Source organism: Capricornis sumatraensis, chromosome 9 (assembly GCF_032405125.1).
Source record: "Capricornis sumatraensis isolate serow.1 chromosome 9, serow.2, whole genome shotgun sequence".
NCBI classification, from domain to species: Eukaryota; Metazoa; Chordata; class Mammalia; order Artiodactyla; family Bovidae; genus Capricornis; species Capricornis sumatraensis.
The window spans coordinates 5,094,352-5,114,623 of record NC_091077.1 but is presented as its reverse complement, the minus strand read 5'-3'; the positions used below and the strand labels follow the sequence as shown (position 1 = coordinate 5,114,623).

The window sequence follows — 20,272 nt, the reverse complement described above, 5'->3', positions numbered from 1 at the left end:
CCAGTATTCTTGCCTAGAGAACTCCCCTCTGTGACAGAGAAGCCTGGCAGGCCACAGTCTACAGAGTTGCAGAGTCGGACACGACCGAAGTGATCCTGCACGCATAGACACAAGACTATTTTTGCCTGTGGCAGCTCAACAGTGAGAGTTGAGTGTGAAGCTGCTTGGCTTGCGGGGACCCTGGCAGCCCCAAGTGTGCAGGGACACAGACTGCCTCCACCAGAGGAGTTAGGGCCCTATCAGAGTCTTTTTTTGAAACTCTTGTAGCTGGTGATCAGAAGGCCTCTTTGGCCAGTCTTTCTCCATACCTCTGCCTGTTCAGGCACTTAGAGGGCTTCCTTGCCTGGGGTCCTTCTCTGTTGTTCGGGGCACCTGGGTGGGGTCCTACTCTGTAGTTCAGTGCATCAGGCATTTGATGGGCCAGCCTCTCTATTGTTCAGCTGCCAATGTTGGCAAGTGGGGGCGGAGAGAGGCTATGGTGATGGCTCCATCCCCTACGCATGACTCAGCAGTATCGCCTTGCTTCCATGGCTCCTCAGCTTTCCTCCACAGGCATTTCCAACCACAATCTCCTCCCTCACATCCCCTCCATCACTCTTTCCACAGTCAAAGACAGCCCTTGCCCTGGGATTGCTCCCTAATCCCTAAACTACAGCTCCCAGCCACTGCACCGTCTGGGGTATGTATGGCTGTGGCAAGGACTGTCTGATTCTCATTCCATTTAGGCTGCCACAGATAAGCTGTTTCACTCTCAGCCTTAAATGGTTCTCCTCTGACTCAGTCAATTACCCTGATGTGGGGATCAGACCCCTGCTTCAGTTCCCCCACCCATCGAGGGCAGGTCCATTCTTACTAACACTGCTGTTTTTTCCCCCTAGTTCCTTCCTCCTACCAAGTTTTGCATGGGTCTATATATTCTTTTCTGTTGGTCAGTTACTCCTGTCCACTTTTAGCTGGTGTTCTGCATGCACTTCTGTGTCTGAAGATGCATCTGTGGAGAGAGATGTACTCCACGTCCATCTACTCCTCTGCCATTTTGTTCTCCCTCTTTTTTTTTTTAACTATAAAGTCACATTTTTATAGAAATAGCTATTATAAAAAAAGTAAAACAAAATTTATATCAATGACTAAACTAGGACCAAATATTTTAAAAAAATTAAATATCAGATATAAAGCATTATTATTTTGTTCTACTGTGTATACTGTCAAATTTTGTTATTTCACTGTGTGGTACATACTATATTAAAATTTTTTTCTTTTCCTTAAAATTGACTCAAGAAACAATACAAAATATGAATACATCTGCAACAAATAAAGAGATTGAATTAGTAGAAACTTCATAAAGAGTCAGACACAACTGAGCAACAAACACTTTCACTTTCAATAAATGTCCAGGCCCCAAAGACTTCAATGGTAAATTCTGTCAGAGATAAAAATCAAGACCTGTACTCAGAAAACTTTAAGATACTGATTTTTGTTGTTCAGTCACTCAGTCATGTCCAAATCTTTGTGACCCCCATGGAATGTTTAGGATCAATTTCCTTTAGGATTGACTGGTTTGATCTTCTAGCAGTCTAAGGGACTCTCAAGAGTCTTCTCCAATACCATACCTCAAAAGCATCGATGTTTCTGCAGTCAGCCTTCTTTATGGTCCACTCCCACATCCATACATGACTACTCGAAAAACCATTGCTTTGACTAGACAACCTTTGTTGGCAAAGTAATGTCTCTGCTTTTTGATACGCCGCCTTTTAATACGCTGTCTGGTTGGTCATAACTTTCTTCCAAGGAGCAAGCGTCTTTTAATCTCATGGCTGCAGTCACCATCTGCCGTGATTTTGGAGCCCAAGAAAGTCTGTCACTGTTTCCATTGTTTCCCCGTCTATTTGCCATGAAGTGATAGAATGGAATGCTATGATCTTCGTTTTGCTTTTTTTTTTTTTACACTTTATTTTATTTTTACTTTACAATATTGTATTGGTTTTGCCATACACTGACATGAATCCACCACGGATGTACACGTGTTCCCCATCCTGATCTTCGTTTTTTGAGTGTTGAGTTTTAAGTCAGCTTTCTCACACTTCTTCACCTTCATCAAAAATACTGATTAAAGAAATATAAAAAATGATACAAAAAAATGGAGAGATATACTGTGTTTTTGGACTGGAAAAATCAATACTGTGAAATATACTACCAAAGCAATCTATAGATTCAATGCAGTCCTTATTAAATTACCAATGGCCTTTTTCATAGATTTAGAACAAAAATTTTACAATTTGTGTGAAAACACAAAAGACAAGAATAACCAAAGCCTTCTTGAGAAAGAGGAACAGGGCTGGAGGAATCAGGCTCCCTGACTTCAGACTATGCTAGTAAGCTACAGCAATCAAAACAGTGTGATAGTCTCACACAAACAGAAATATAGAGCAGGACAGAAAGCCCAGAGATAAGCCCATGCACCTGTGGTCACCTAATCTGACAAAAGAGGCAATAATACACAGTGGAGAGAAGACAATCTCTTTAGGAAGCTGTGCTGGGAGAACTAGACACTGTATGTAAAAGAATGAAGTAATTAGAATACTCCCTAACACTAGACACAAAAATACTCAAAATGGATTAAAGACCTAAGTGTAAGACTAGATAGTATAAAAACTATTAGAGGAAAATATAGGCGAGCACTCTCTGACATAGATCACAGAAAGATCTTTTTCAATGCACCACCTAGAGTAATGAAAATAAAAACAAAAATAAACAAGTAGGACCTAACTAAACTTAAAAGCTTTTGCACAGCAAAGGAGCCATAAACAAAACAAAAGAGAGGCTAAAGAATGGGGGGAAATTTTTCAAATGAAGCAATTGACAAGAGATTAATCTCCAAAAGATATGAACAGTTCGTGCAACTCAGTATATATATATATATATATATATATATACATATATATGTATATATATGTATAAGCAACAAACAACCCAATGAAAAAATAGGTGAAAGAGCTAAATAGACATTTCTCCAAAAAAGAACACAGATGGCTAAAAAGCACATGAAGAGATGATCTAACATCTCTAACATCCCTAACTGTTAGAGAAATGCAAATCAAAACTGCAATGTGATATCACATCACCTCACACTGGTGAGGTCCATCATCAAAAAAAAATCAGTAAACAATAAATGCTGGCCAGGGTGTGGAGAAAAGGGAACTCTCCTACACTGTTGGTGGGAATATAAATTGGGACATCCACTGTGGACAACAGTATGGAGGTTTCTAAAAAAAACTAAAAATAAGGCTACCATCAGTTCAGCTCAGTTCAGTCACTCAGTCGTATCCGACTCATTGTGACCCCATGAATCGCAGCACTCCAGGCCTCCCTGTCCATCACCATCTCCCGGAGTTCACTCAGACTCACATCCATCAAGCCAGTGATGCCATCCAGGCATCTCATCCTCTATCGTCCCCTTCTCCTCCTGCCCTCAATCTCTCCCAGCATCAGAGTCTTTTCCAATGAGTCAACTCTTCGCATGAGGTGGCCAAAGTACTGGAGTTTCAGTTTCAGCATAATTCCCGCCAAAGATATACCAGGGCTGATTTCCTTCAGAATGGACTGGTTGGATCTCTTTGCAGTCCAAGGGACTCTTAAGAGTCTTCTCCAACACCACAGTTCAAAAGCATCAATTCTTCGGCGCTCAGCTTTCTTCACAGTAAAACTCTCACATCCCTACATGACCACTAGAAAAACCATAGCCTTGACAAGATGGACCTTTGTTGGCAAAGTAATGTCTCTGCTTTTGAATATACTATCTAGGTTGGTCATAACTTTTCTTCCAAGGAGTAAGCGTCTTTTAATTTCATGGCTGCAGTCACCATCTGCAGTGATTTTGGAGCCCCCCAAAATAAAGTCTGACACTGTTTCCACTGTTTCCTCATCCATTTCCCATGAAGTGATGGGACCGGATGCCATGATCTTCGTTTTCTGAATGGTGAGCCTTAAGCCAACTTTTTCGCTCTCCTCTTTCACTTTCATCAAGAGGCTTTCTAGTTCCTCTTCACTTTCTGCCATAAGGGTGGTGTCATCTGCATATCTGAGGTTATTGATATTTCTCCCAGCAATCTTGATTCCAGCTTGTGCTTCTTCCAGCCCAGCGTTTCTCATGATGTACTCTGCATAGACGTTAAATAAGCAGGGTGACAATATACAGCCTTGATGTACTCCTTTTTCTATTTGGAACCAGTCTGTTGTTCCATGTCCAGTTCTAACTGTTGCTTCCGGACCTGCATACAGATTTCTCAAGAGGCAGGTCAGGTAGTCTGCTTTCCCATCTCTCTCAGAATTTTCCACAGTTTATTGTGATCCACACAGTCAAAGGCTTTGGGATAGTTAATAAAGCAGATGTAGATGTTTTCTGGAACTCTCTTGCTTTCTCGATGATCCAGCAGATGTTGGCAATTTGATCTCTGGTTCCTCTGCCTTTTCCAAAACCAGCTTGAACATCTGGTAGTTTACAGTTCACATATTGCTGAAGCCTGGTTTGGAGTAGTTTGAGCATTACTTTAGTAGTGTGTGAGATGAGTGCAATTGTGCAGTAGTTTGAGCATTCTTTGGCATTGCCTTTCTTTGGGATTGGAATGAAAACTGACATTTTCCAGTCCTGTGGCCACTGCTGAGTTTTCCACATTTGCTGGCATATTGAGTGCAGCACTTTCACAGCATCATCTTTCAGGATTTTAAACAGCTCTACTGGAATTCCATCACCTCCACTAACTTTGTTTGTAGTGATGCTTTACAAGGCCCACTTGACTTCACATTCCAGGATGTCTGGCTCTAGGAGAGTGATCACACCATCATGATTATCTGGGTCGTGAAGATCTTTTTTGTACAGTTCTTCTGTGTATTCTTGCCACCTCTTCTTAATATCTTCTGCTTCTGTTAGGTCCATACCACTTCTGTCCTTTATCGAGCCCATCTTTGTATGAAATATTCCCTTGGTGTCTCTAATTTTCTTGAAGAGATCTCTAGTCTTTCCCATTCTGTTGTTTTCCTCTATTTCTTTGCATTGATCGCTGAGGAAGGCTTTCTTATCTCTTCTTGCTATTCTCTGGAACTCTGCATTCAGATGCTTATATCTTTCCTTTTCTCATTTGCTTTTCACTTCTCTTATTTTCACAGCTATTTGTAAGGCCTCCCCAGACAGTCATTTTGCTTTTTTGCAAACCCCATGGACAGTATGAAAAGGCAAAATGAGAGGATACTGAAAGAGGAACTCCCCAGGTCAGTATGTGCCCAATATGCTACTGGAGATCAGTGGAGAAATAACTCCAGAAAGAATGAAGGGATGGAGCCAAAGCAAAAACAATACCCAGTAGTGGGTGTGACTGGTGATAGAAGCAAGGTCTAATGCTGCAAAGAGCAATGTTGCATAGGAACCTGGAATGTTAGGTCCATGAATCAAGGCAAATTGGAAGTGGTCAAACAGGAGATGGCAAGAGTGAATGTCACCATCCTAGGAATCAGTGAACTAAAATGGACTGGAATGGGTGAATTTAACTCAGATGGCCATTATATCTACTACTGCAGGCAGGAATCCCTCAGAAGAAATGGAGTAGCCATCATGGTCAACAAAAGAGTCTGAAATGCAGTACTTGGATGCAATCTCAAACATGACAGAATGATCTCTGTTCGTCTCCAAGGCAAACCATTCAATATCACAGTAATCCAAGTCTATGCCCCAACCAGTAATGCTGAAGAAGCTGAAGTTGAACGGTTCTATGAAGACCTCCAAGACCTTTTAGAACTAACACCCCAAAAAGATGTCCTTTTCATTATAGGGGACTGGAATGCAAAAGTAGGAAGTCAAAAAACACCTGGAGTAACAGGCAAATTTGGCCTTGGAATGCAGAATGAAGCAGGGCAAAGACTAATAGAGTTTAGCCAAGAAAATGCACTGGTCATAGCAAACATCCTCTTCCAACAACACAAGAGAAGAGTCTACACATGGACATCACCAAATGGTCCACACCGAAATCAGACTGATTATGTTCTTTGCAGCCAAAGATTGAGAAGCTCTATACAGTCAACAAAAACAAGACCAGGAGCTGACTGTGGCTCAGATCATGAACTCCTTATTTCCAAATTCAGACTTAAATTGAAGAAAGTAGGGGAAACCACTAGACCATTCAGGTATGACCTAAATCAAATCCCTTATGATTATACAGTGGAAGTGAGAAATAGATTTAAGGGCCTAGATCTGATAGATAGACTGCCTGATGAACTATGGATGGAGGTTCGTGACATTGTACAGGAGACAGGGATCAAGACCATCCCCATGGAAAAGAAATGCAAAAAAGCAAAATGGCTGTCTGAGGAGGGCTTACAAATAGCTGTGAAAAGAAGGCTACCATATGATCCAGCAATCACACTCCTGGGCATATGTCTGGAGAAAACCATAATTCAAAAAGATGCATGCATCTAATGTTCACTGCAGCACTATTTACAATAGCCAGGACATGAAAGAAACATACATATCCATCCACAGCGGAATGGGTAAAGAAAATGTGGTACATGTATACAGTAAAATATTACTCAGCCATAAAAAGAATAAAATAATGCCACTTGCAGTGAAATGGATGGACCTAGAGATTGTCATACTGAGTGAAGTAAGTCAGGAGGTAGAGAAGGAAGAATATCATCTGACATCCCTGATATGTGGACTCTAAAAAGAAAGGATACAAATGAACTTACTTACAAAACAGAGACTCAGTGTCTTATAAAATGAATTTATGGTTGCCTGGGGGAAGCATGGAGGGAAGGGATAGTTAGGGAGCTTGAGATAGACAGGTACACACTCTATATTTAAAATTGGTAACCAACTAGGACTCACTGTATAGCACACGGAACTCTGCTCAACGTTAGGTGGCAGCCTGGATGGGAGGGGAGTCTGTATGGCTGAGTACCTTCGCTGTTCCCCTGAAACTATCACAACATTGTTAATCGGCTATACCCCAATACGAAATAAATTTTTTTAAAAAAAACAATGAAATAATGCTATTTATTGTTTCTAGATATTTATTATATCTAATAACATGGATAGACCTAGAGATTGTCATACTGAGTGAAGTAAGTCAGAGATAAACAAATATTGTATGATATCACTTACCTGTGGAATCTAAAAAAGGGTACAAATAAACTTATTTACAAAAGACAAATAGAGTTACAGCTGTAGAAAACAAGCTTAGTCAGTGAAGGGGTAAGAGGGATAGAGAGAAACTGGGAGATTGAGATTGACATATACACACTATTATATATAACAGATAACTAATAAGGACTTAATAGCACAGGGAACCCTACTCAATACTCTGTAATGGCCTATATGGGAAAAGAGTCTATAAAAGAGTGGCTCTATGTATAACTAATTCACTTTTCTGTACACCTGAAGCACAAATTACAAATCAACTATACTCCAATAAAAATTTCTAAAAAATCAACATCAGTGCTTCAGAAACTCTTTAAAAATAGAAGAGGAGGGAACACCTATAAACTCATTCTTTGAGGCTAGAATTTCTCTCACATCAAAATCAGATATAAACATCACAAGAAGACACAAAAATTCTCAACCAAATGCTGTTAAACTGAATTCAGCAACTTAGTAACAGGATTATACACCATGACCAAGTGAGATTTGTCCTGGAAATGCAAGGTTAGGTTAATATTCAACAACTAACTAATATAATACAAACAGGTTAATAGAATAAAGGCCAAAAACCCACATGATTATCTTATACGTGTAGAAAAAGTATTTCACAAAATCCAGCGCCCTTTCATGATTTAAAAATCTCAACAAAGAATGTAAGGGAATTTTCTCAACTTGATAAAGGGCATCTAGGAAAAACTTATAGCTAACACCATAGTTAATGATGAAAGACTAGACGCTTCCCCCAATATGAAAAAAAGAAATGAAAGACAATTAAATTTTTAATCCAGATTGGAAAGGAAGAAGTAAAATCATCTACACTTAGAGATAACATGATCTTATGTATACAAAAATCCTAAAGAAGCCACTAAAATCTGTTATAACAATAATAGCTGTAAGGCATAAGATCAATGGACAGAAATCGATTGTATTTCTGTACATTAGCAACAAATAATCCAATAATGACATTAGGAAGATAACTCAACTTATAATTGCGCTGAAAAGAATAAAATATTAAGGAACAAATGTAATGAAAGAAATGTAAGATGGGAGAAATCTTGAAAGAAATTAAAGATCTAAATAAACTAAAAGTTGATCATATTCATGGGTCAGATTTAATATTATTAAGATTGTGTATTAGCTTCATAATCCTGATCTACCAGTCTTAGTTCCACGGAGAGGGATGCTTCCATAAGGAAATACAGCAGTGATGCCATTGAACTGGAATTTAAGACTGCCACTCAGCTAGGTTTTGCTCCTCATGTTTCTGAATCAATAGGCAAACGGAGGAGTTATTGTGCTAGCTGGGGTGATTCAGCCTGATTACCTAAGGGAAATCGGACCACTACTTCACAATGGAAGTAAGGAAGACTATGTCTGAACCCAGAAAATCTCTACAGTATCTCTCTGTATTACTATGCTGTGATTAAAAATCAATGAGAAACTACAGCAATCCAATTCACGTAGGACTAGTAATGGCCCAGACCCTTCAGGAATGAACATTTGAGTCATCTATGGTCTATGAAGTAAAGAAGCATAACCATCTCAGGGCGCCTGCAGAGGGCAAAGGAAATATGGGATGAGTAGTAGAAGAGGGAAGTTATAAACACCAGCTAGGACCATGTGACCATGTACAGAAGTAGGACTGTAGGTATTATGAGTATTTTTACTTTATTTTGTTGTGTGTGTGTGTGTGTGTGTGTGTGTGTGTGTGTGTGTGTGTGTGTGTGTACCTTTCAGGATGCCAAAGAGAAGAGACAACATCACTCAAGGACTTTGTATTCTCTCCTGGGAAAAGAGTTTCTGCATTTTCAGCTGTACTCAGGATGAATGCATCATGTTAGAAGTATAACTTTGCTGTTGTCTTTATTTGGGGGTTAATATGGTTGTTCATGGGCTTCCCAGGTGGCACTGGTGGTAAAGAACCTGCCTGCCCATGCAGGAGATACAGGAGACGCAGGTTCAATCCCTTGGGTCGGGAAGATTCCCTGGAGGAGGGGATGGAAACCCTCTCCAGTATTCTTGCCTGGAAATCCCATGGACAGAGGAGCCTGGCAGGCTACAGTCCATAGGGTTGCAAAGAGTTGGACACCACTGAAGTGCCTGAGCTTGCATACACAGGGATATATGGGTGCCAAGTTGACAAAGGAGGACTGTCACAGTTAATTTTATGTGTCAACTTATTCAAGTTATGATGCCTAATTGTTTCTTCAAATGCTGTTTAAATGTTTCTGTGAAGGTATATTGTAGGTATAATTAATATTTATAATCAATTGACTTTAAATAAAGGAGATTACCTTTGATATGTGAGTGGGCATCATCTGGTCAATTGAAGGCCTAAAGAGCAAAAATCTGAGATTTCCTAGAAAAGGAGTTCTGCCTCAAGATGATAACATATAAATCCTATTTGAGTTTCCAGCCTGCTGACCTCCCCTACAGATTTCAGAGTCAAGAAGATAGCTCCAGCTCTTGCCAGACTCTCCAAGCTACTGCTTGCCCTGTAGACTTTGGCCTTGCCAGATCTACTCCTATTACCAAAATCTACATCAGTTTCCAATGGCTGCCATGACAAAGCACATGCTTGATGGCTTAAAACAATTGAAATGTATTCCATCACAGTTCTGGAGGCCAGAAGTCTGAAACCAAGGTGTCAATAAAATTGGTTCCTACTGAAGTCTCTGAGGGAGTATCAGTTCCATATGTTTTTCCTAGTTTTTGGTGACTGCCAGCAATGCTTGGCATTCCTTCGCTTTCAGGTGCATCACTCCAATTTCGGTATCCACCTTCACATTGCTTTCTCTGTGTGTCTCTGTGTGTTCACATGGCTATTTTCTCCCTACATGCCTCTCTCTTTGCTTCTTACAAAGACAACAGTTATATTGGATTAAGGTCCCACCCTACTCCTGTTTGACCTCATCTTAACTGTAATTACATCTGCAATAACCCTATTTCCAAATGAAGTCACATTCTGAGATACTGGATGTAGGACATATTCATCCAGGGATACAATTCAACCCACAATAGATGGTAATACTCTCCAAGTTTGGATTGACTGAATCCTTATCAAAATTTCAGAAGAATCTGCTACATAAATTAACAAGCTGACCCTAAAATTCATATGGAAAATGACTCAGACTAATCAAAAAAATCTTGAAAAAGAAAAAATAAAGTCAGAGGAGTTAAATTTTCATAATTACAAACTTACAAGACTACAGTAATTGTGACAGTGTGTAACTGGCATAAGGATAGAAATATATGGGGGGAAACTCCTTACATTTATTGTCAATTGTTTTTTAGCAAGGATCCAAGAAAACCAGTGAGAAAAGATGAGTTGGTTCAACAAATGATGTTGCATGAGTCGGTTCAACTCATGCAAAAAAATAAAGTTGGACCCCCTACCTCTCATCATAACACAAAATGTATCTCACAATCAATCTCAGACCTAAAAGTAAGAGTTAAAATGATAAACTTCTTATAAGAAAACATAGCAGAAAAAAAAAAAAACAGAAGCAGAAGATATTAAGAAGAAGTGGCAAGAATACACAGAAGAACTATACAAAAAAGATCTTCATGAATCAGATAATCACAATGGTGTGATCACTCACTTAGAGCCAGACATCCTGGAATGTGAAGTAAAGTGGGCCTTAGGAAGTATCACTACGAACGAAGCTAGTGGAGGTGATGGAATTCCAGTTGAGCTATTTCAAATCCTGAAAGATGATGCTGTGAAAGGGCTGCACTCAATATGTCAGCAAATTTGGAAAACTCAGCAGTGGCTATGGAACTGGAAAAGGTCAGTTTTCCTTCTAATCCCAAAGAAAGGCAATGCCAAAGAATGCTCAAACTACTACACAATTGCACTCATCTCACACGCTAGTAAAGTAATGCTCAAAATTCTCCAAGCCAGGCTTCAGCAACACATGAACCGTGAACTTCCAGATGTTCAAGCTGATTTTAGAAAAGGCAGAGGAACCAGAGATCAAATTGCCAACATCCACTGGATCATCGAAAAAGCAAGAGAGTTCCAGAAAAACATCTATTTCTGCTTTATTGACTATGCCAAAGCCTTTGACTGTGTGGATCACAATAAACTGTGGAAAATTCTGAAAGAGATGGGACTACCAGACCGCCTGACCTGCCTCTTGAGAAACCTATATGCAGGTCAGGAAGCAACAGTTCGAACTGGACATGGAACAACAGACTGGTTCCAAATAGGAAAAGGAGTACATCAAGGCTGTATATTGTCACCCTGCTTATTTAACGTCTATGCAGAGTACATCATGAGAAACGCTGGGCTGGATGAAGCACAAGCTGGAATCAAGACTGCTGGGAGAAATATCAATAACCTCAGATATGCAGATGACACCACTCTTATGGCAGAAAGTGAAGAAGAACTAATGAGCCTCTTGATGAAAGTGAAAGAAGAGAGTGAAAAAGTTGGCTTAAAGCTCAACATTCAGAAAACTAAGATCATGGCATCTGGTCCCATCACTTCATGGCAAATAGATGGGGAAACAGTGGAAACAGTTTGCAGATGGTGATTGCAGCCGTGAAATTAAAAGACGCTTACTCCTTGGAAGGAAAGTTATGACCAACCTAGATAGCATATTCAAAAGCAGAGACATTACTTTGCTGACTAAGGTCCATCTAGTCAAGGCTATGGTTTTTCCAGTGGTCATGTATGGATGTGAGAGTTGGACTATAAAGAAAGTTGAGCGCTGAAGAGTTGATGCTTTTGAATTGTGGTGCTGGAGAAGGCTCTTGAGAGTCCCTTGGATTGCAAGGAGATCCAACCAGTCCATCCTAAAGGAAATCAGTCCTGGGTGTTCATTGGAAGGACTAATGTTGAAGCTGAAATTCCAATATTTTGGCCACCTGATGCGAAGAGTTGACTCATTGGAAAAGACTCTGATGCTGGGAGGGATGAGGGGCAGGAGGAGAAGGGGACAACAGAGGATGAGATGGTTGGATGGCATCACTGACTCAACGGACATGAGTTTGGGTAAACTCCAGGAGTTGGTGATGGACAGGCAGGCCTGGCATGCTGCGATTCATGAGGTTGCAAAGAGTCAGACACGACTGAGCAACTGAACTGAACTGACTGAAGAAAACATAGGAATAAATCTTTATGACCTTAGTTTAAGCAATGGTTTCTTAGCTATGACACAAAAAGCACAAATGGCAAAAGAAAATACAGAAGTTGGACTTCTTTAAAATTAAAATCTTAGTGTGTCATAAAGCACGTTCAAGACAGTGAAAACACAGTCCACCTACTGTGAGAAGATATTTGCAAACCATATATCTGATGAGATGTATCAATAATTTATAAAGCACTCTTACAACTAAATAAAAAAAAAGTATCAATGTGAAACTATCACAAACTGAAAGAATATTCAGTAAAGTAGAATACAAAATCCAATAGCCTGCGTATGTAAAATAATAACATTAAGGAATTTCTGGGTGCTCCAGTGGGTAGGACTAGGCACTTTCACTGACGAAGCCTGGGTTCAATACCTGGTCAGGAAGCTAAGATCCCACAGGCTGTGCAGCAGAGCCAAACAAATAAAATAAAATAAAAATATGTTAAAAGATACCAATATCAGGAACAAAGATGAGTGATTACTAGGGGCATTGAAAGAATAATAAGGAAATATTTACTAACTTTATAGCCATGAATTCAATAATTCAAGCGAAACAGACAGCTTCCTTAAAAGATAAAAAGTACCGAAACTCATTCAAGAAGAAACAAACCACTGGAATAGTCCTACATGTATTACAGAAATTGAATTCATAGTTAAAAACCCTTCAGAAAAGAAAATTCTAGATTCAGTGATTTTACTAGCCATCACATGGATAAATCTCGAATGCATTATGCTAAGTAGAGGAAGTCAGACTTAAAAGACTACATATATGATATTCTAGAAAAGGCCAAACTATGTGGATGGAAAAGTAGCTTAGTGGTTTAAAGGGGCTGGGGGGGAAAAGGAAGGCTTGACAATAAAGGTGCACAGGGAAACTGGTGGTAGGGTTGAGGGGTACAAAGGAATTCTATAACTTGGTGGTGGTGGTAACAGGATTGTATTTATTTGTCAAGACTTGCATGATTGGATACAATTACTATTTGTATATTATATCTTAATCAAAAAGGTTTTGACAAGTGGATGGCAGATCTATACATAGTAATTTACCTTAAAAAATTGAGTGGGCTATGAAGAAAGGCAAAACCATAATGATCTATAACAGAATTTTCAAAAAGAAATAGTGTGTCTAGATCTGACTAGGAAGGAAAGAATATTGGAGGGAAAGCTGTTTTAGACAGTTATATCCCTAAATCTCCCTATTCCATATCTCTAGGCTAATATACCTTACTGACTATTGCAAAAATCTGAAGTTTTGTTTTCTGCTTGGAGTAAAACAAGTAATTCACACAGAGGAGTCTCAGGGCAGTTCAGGGCCCTTAGATGCCAAAATTGGAGGATTAGGAGATGGCTTACTTAATGAAGAGTACGCCACCTTTGACCTGAGTTGCCAGAACCCTGAAGCAAGACTCCCATCATTTAAGAAGGAGTTTGGGGCCCTCTGGAGAAGCTGACAAACCCAAGAAATATGTCTTAAAGATACTGACATCAGCATCTCTCCCATGACTCATCCAGTTCTCTCCCTAGCAAGTTCAAAGTAAACAAGCTAGGTCCACATCCCAGAGTTTCCAATCATTTTTTATTCCAACACTCATAATTTCAAATAGAAGACCAGACATCCAAGGAAAGTCTCTAAACACAGAAAATAAGCATCAAATCAATCAAGTTGAAAACAGCAATTTGTAGGAAACAAACTCAGCTGGGAGAAGAAAACAAAAGTCATTAAGGATTTCGAGTTCTTTGAAGTTTAGAAAAAATGAATACATTTTACTTTATTCCTCTCAGTGACCACAATGCCACAAGCCACTTACCATTAGATTCTGAAAGGTGGACAAAAGGAGGCAAATTAGCTAGGGACCTCAGGACTCAAATAACAACCCAGTGGGGAGTTTCCTGGGGTTTTCTTTCCTTCCATGCATCCAACTTGAGGTTAGGGAAGTCTGAAATCTGGAAATACCAACCTGAAAATCACACACATACACATGCCTTAAGAAAAGCTGAAGGTCCAGAAAAGTTTTGCCTACCATGACAAAACCCTTTTCACCACCCTGTTCTTGTGGCAAACATGAGGAGAGCTGCAATTCCCAAACAGGCATTGCAGACACTGAATTCACTGGTAAGAGGCTATGTTCCAACCTCTTTTTCCTTTAGTAAGGTGGTCCTCATGAAGCCTGTGAGCCAAGATATCTCATACTCAGCATTATTGACATATGGGGCTGGGAAAGCCTTTGCTCTGGAAGGATATACTGTGCACTATAGGATATACAGCAGTATCCCTGTATAACCCACCAGATGCCAATAGCACACTCCCCAAATTCCTATAATCAAAAATATATACAGATATTACCAAATGTGCTCTTGGAACATCACCCCTGATTGAGAACCAGAGCTCTCTGACTTCACAACCCCTTGCAGGAAGGATAGGACATGCAAGTCAGACACATTGTAGAGCCTGTCTTCTCTCCTCACCTGCAGTAGGAGGTAATACCCTTCCCCATCTCAAGCCAGCACTGAGAAGACTATGAGGTGGGATCCCATCATCTTGGAAGCATGCAAGTGGACAAACAAGAATAGTCCTGCAGAGACTTGATAAACTGCTGTTGGAACCACAGTTCACCAGAGTGAGCCAGGATGTGCATTCTGTACCTAAACAGATTTTCAACCTGCTAAAATAGAAGATTTAAGTGGAAGCCAGAGTCTCAAGAGTAATACTCAAAATGCATAGGACACAGTCCAAAATTATTTGTCACACTATTGAAGTCAGTCAATTGTGTCCGACTCTCTGCGACCCCATGGACTGTAGCCCACAGGGCTCCTCTCTCCACTGGATTTTCCAGGCAAGAGTACTGAAGTGGGTTGCCATTTCCTTCTCCAGGGGATCTCCCAACCCAGGGATTGAACCTAGGTCTCCCGCATTGTAGGCAGACACTTTACCATCCATGACACCAGGGAAGCCCTTGTCAGTCTAAGCCTTTGTCACACTAAGAACTAGTAAACTCTCAATTCCAATAAGAAAAGACTATTAGCCAGTCAGAATGGCTGCTATCCAAAAGTCTTCAAACAATAAATGCTGGAGAGGGTGTGGAGAAAAGGGAACCCTCTTACACTGTTGGTGGGAATGCAAACTAGTACAGCCACTATGGAGAACAGTGTGGAGATTCCTTAAAAAAACTGGAAATAGAACTGCCATATGACTCAGCAATCCTACTGCTGGGCATACACACCAAGGAAACCAGAATTGAAAGAGACACGTGTACCCCAATGTTCATCACAGCACTGTTTATAATAGCCAGGACATGGAAGCAACCTACATGTCCATCAGCAGACGAATGGATAAGAAAGCTGTGGTACATATACACAATGGAATATTACTCAGCCATTAAAAAGAATATATTTGAATCAGTTCTAACGAGGTGGATGAAAATGGAGCCTATTATACAGAGTGAAGTAAGTCAGAAAGAAAAACACCAACACAGTATATTAATGCATATATACGGAATTTAGAAAGATGGTAATGATAACCCTATATGCAAGACAGCAAAAGAGACACAAATGTAAAGAACTGTCTTTTGGACTCTGGGAGAAGGCGAGGGTGGGATGATTTGAGAGAATAGCATTGAAATATCTATATTATTATATGTGAAACAGATCGCCAGTCCAGGTTCGATGCATGAGACAGGGTGCTCAGGGCTGGTGCACTGGGATGACCCAGGGGGATGGGATGGGAAGGGAGGTGAGAGGGGGGGTCAGGATGGGGAACACATGTACAGCCATGGCTGATTCATGTCAACGTATGGCAAAAACCACTACAATATTGTAAAGTAATTAGCCTCCAATTAAAATAAATTAATTTAAAAAAGACTATTAATGAGCACCAACATCAAGCTCACATAGCTATTGAATTACTGGGCAAGGAGCAGCCATTATAAAAGTTCTCCATTGAACAATTATGAACACACTTGAAACATATTAAAGAACAAGAAACATTGAAAAAATAGAAATTTCTGGCAATATATATAAAGACAAGGGGTTAATATCAAGAAATGGAGTGTACAGAGATTTCCCAATACCTCCTATGCTGATACATGCATTGACTCCCCATTAACAACCTCTGTACCTTCTGTCTACTTTTGCTGTGAACCTAAAACTGCTATAAAAAATAAAATCTATGTTAAAAAAAAAGAAATATGAGAAACAGAGCAGAGGCTGGCAAACTACTTACTTCTGTACATCTGAACTAATGTACATTTGTACATTCTTATCTAAGAACAGTTTATACATTTTTATTGCTTGGGGTTAAAACAAGAAAATATTTTATGAGATGCAAAAATTAAATAAAATTCCAATTTCACTGTCTGTAAATGCAGTTTGTTGGAACATAGTCCTGTTCATTTGTTTATGTATTGTCACAACAACAGAGTTCTGACGTTTCCAGAGAGGGGGCTTAAGTACTATAGTGCATTTTTCCAACCCCTTTTCCCCCAACATCTGTATAACTTGCTTTATTCAAAGGTACATTTGCAAATATGATCAAAAAGAGGTGTGAAAAGTGCTTGTACATTTCTGAAATGCTGCAACTGAGACGTGACCAAATCTAAGCTTGCTGGCTGGATGTTGGGAGACTCAGGAGGAAACTATTCCCATTGCATCAACCAACAGCCAGGCAGCTAAGGAGGGAAAGAGACCACCCAGAGTCTAACTGAGCACCCTCCAGGGAGTGAAACCACAGAGAGCCAGCCATGGTGAGGATGGGGGAGGTGGGGTGTGGAGGGGGGCCCCCTGAGAGCTGGCTCCTGGCTGAGGAGCGAGACAGCTGGCGTTTGTGCTGTGGCGCCTTCGTACTATTGTGTGCCTGGACACTGTCGCATGTTTATGGCGTCACAGGTTGTGCGCTCCAGCCCTGACGTCCTTGAGACACGCCCACATGGCGGCGGCACTGACTGGCTCTCGCACTGGGCCTGGAGAGTCCTGGCCCATGACCCCGAGCCTCCTCCTGCTCCTGTTTCTCCTGCCTCCCACCCAGGTTGCAGCCACAGCTCACAGGCACCCTGCCAGTGAGGAGGTCGCCTTTAGCCGTGATGTGGCTAGGACCCCTCCAAGCCCAGGTTGGCGGTGGTCCTGGCAGTGAATCCGGTGAATCCTGGGCTTCTGACTCCCCAGGGTGGAGACCCAGCCTTGCGTGGTCCTTTCCTTTTTCCACGCCTCCCACTCTCCCTCCCTTCACTTTGCACGTGGCCAGGCCCACCCTGGTGCCGCTGCTGCTCACACCGTTTGTCATTCTTCCTTTAGCCTGTGGCCAGCGTCATGTGCAAGGGAAGATACTGGGAGGCGTGGATGCCCTTGAGACAAAGTGGCCCTGGCAGGCCAGTGTGCACTATGCAGGTTTCCACATCTGCGGGGGGTCCATCGTTGATGAGTACTGGATCCTGTCGGCTGCCCACTGCTTTGACAGGTGAGTGGGCGGTGATGGATACCCTTCCCTTGGAAGCCTAGGGCTGCAGGAGGAACCACATGGACCACATAGGACTGGGACTTCTTGGAGTTGGGGAGAGAGTGGGACCCAGCACACAGCTCCATTCACTACAGCTTCTTGCACAGGACTGAGGACTCCTTTAGGGCCATCAGCTCTTCCAGATAGGTGTGGAACAAAATAATAGGATGAGAGGTGAGGTGAGGAGTCACATCTTAGGATGATAAGATGAGAGGTGATGAAAGACTTATCCTCATTGGCAGCTCACTGTACATCTGACAAGCTCACCATCCAGCAGATACTGGTGAGTCCTTGAATCCTCCACGTACTCAGGTCAGGACTTCTTTGGGGGCAATTCTGCCAGTCAGGTCCCTACTGTGCTGGAATGGCTCACTTCCCACATTCTGGCTGAGAGCTTGGATACCCAGGCCCCCATGTTCCAGGACTCCTTGGGCCTGTGAGCTCATGGAAGCTCCTCTTCCCATGTGTCAGGTGCTTGAACCACTGTACTTTTGTTCTCTGTCTCTACAGGAATAAGAACATTGAGGCATTTGATATGTATGTGGGTCTTGTGGATCTCAAGGTTGCAGGCAATCACACACAGTGGTTTGAGGTGAATAGGGTGATCATACACCCCACATATGGATTGTATCACCCTATTGGAGGCGACATTGCTCTGGTGCAGCTGAAAACCCGTATTGTTTTTTCCGACTCTGTGCTTCCCATCTGTATTGCACCCCCAGACTTGGCTCTTTCAAACCTTTCTTGCTGGGCTACAGGATGGGGATCCATCTCTCGACAAGGTAAGAAACAAAGTGCAGGGTGGATCCCTTTATTGGAGCTTGTGGAAGGGATGATGGCTTTATGATATTACTGGAGAGAACACATTCTGTCCATTAAGGGGCTGCAAATATCTGAGGACTGGAATCTTTATACATCAATCACTATATGTTTCCCTGTCAATGTGGAGTTGTACTTTATTCCTGGCTGGCTTTGTTGTATACAGAGAAGTAGTTACATCTACTTTGAGTGTGAAACTAATATTTTGTATACCAAGAGCACAAATTTCCAGCATAGTTGTTCTTAAAATTTTTAATTCAATTTATAATCTTTTTTAACCTATGAAAAAACATATTAGTTATTCTAGTTATCTATAAAGACCTTGTACTTGCTTTCTAGGTTTAAATCTTTGTATTTTAGGATTTCTATGGTTATATAAAAGATTATTTTTATTTATTTTTAATTTTTATTAATTTTTTTATTTTATTATTTTTAAATATAAATTCATTTATTTTAATTGGAGGTTAATTACTTTACAATATCGTATTGGTTTTGCCATACATCAACATGAATCTGCCACAGGTATATATGTGTTCCCCATCCTGAACCCCCTTCCCTCCTCCCTCCCCATACCATCCCTCTAGGTCGTCTCAGTGCACCAGCCCCAAGCATCTTGTATCATGCATCAAACCTGGACTGGCGATTCGTTTCATATATGATATTATACATGTTTCAATGCCATTCTCCCAAATCATCCCACCCTCTCCCTCTCCCACAGAGTCTAAAAGACTGTTCTATACATCTGTGTCTCTTTTGCTGTCTCACATACAGGGTTATCATTACCATCTTTCTAAATTCCATATATATGTGTTAGTATACTGTAATGATGTTTTTCTTTCTGGCTTACTTCACTCTGTATAATAGGCTCCCAGTTTCATCCACCTCATTAGAACTGATTAAAATGTATTCTTTTTAATGGCTGAGTAATACTCCATTGTGTATATGTACCACCGCTTTCTTATCCATTCATCTGCTGATGGACATCTAGGTTGCTTCCCTGTCCTGGCTATTATAAACAGTGCTGCGATGATTGCATTTGCTAATCAGACATAGCTGTTGATTTCTGTGTATTGATAATATTTCCACCCACCATAAAGGACTAATTTTTAATAGTTTGTCAGTTGATTATTTAGTTGTTCTAGATGTTTAAATATATTTTCTTCAGATAAAGCTTGTTTCATCACTTCCTTTTCTATATCTTATCCTTAATTAATTTTTCTTATCTTATTGCAATGACTAGAACCTCTAGTAGAAATGTTGCTAGGTCTCTTTTTCTTGTTTTTTATTTTAATTGAAATGCTTCTAATAGCTTACTATTGCATCTGTGACTTGATTTGGAGATTTCAGATTGATATCTTATATCAGTTTAAGAAAGTTTAGCATCTTCTTTACTTAATTAAAAAAAACTTGTTGAAGTTAAACTAATATAAATTCAAATTAGAATGTTAAAACTTTAGAATGTTAAATGTAATCCCCATGGTAAACATGAAAGGAAATTAAGAGGGAATTTAAATATTTCACTACAAAAAATCAACTAAATGATAAGAAGACAAGAATGCAAGAAAATGAGGCAAGGGGGAAGCTATAAGGCATGTAGAAAGTAGGTAGTAAAATGACAGAAGTAAGTTGCTCCTTGCCAGT

General features: G+C 40.5%; 1 protein-coding gene across 1 annotated transcript in view; it reads left to right on the top strand.

The window, feature by feature from the left end:
* Positions 1-17,245: 17,245 nt before the first annotated feature.
* The window catches only part of PRSS38 (serine protease 38), a 38,728-nt gene continuing 35,701 nt past the window's right edge, over positions 17,246-20,272 (top strand). The window contains exons 1-3 of the mRNA XM_068980020.1: positions 17,246-17,426; positions 17,611-17,773; positions 18,323-18,594. Coding sequence (XP_068836121.1) covers positions 17,246-17,426; positions 17,611-17,773; positions 18,323-18,594 — 616 coding nt within the window. The remainder of the gene's footprint in view (positions 17,427-17,610; positions 17,774-18,322; positions 18,595-20,272) is intronic.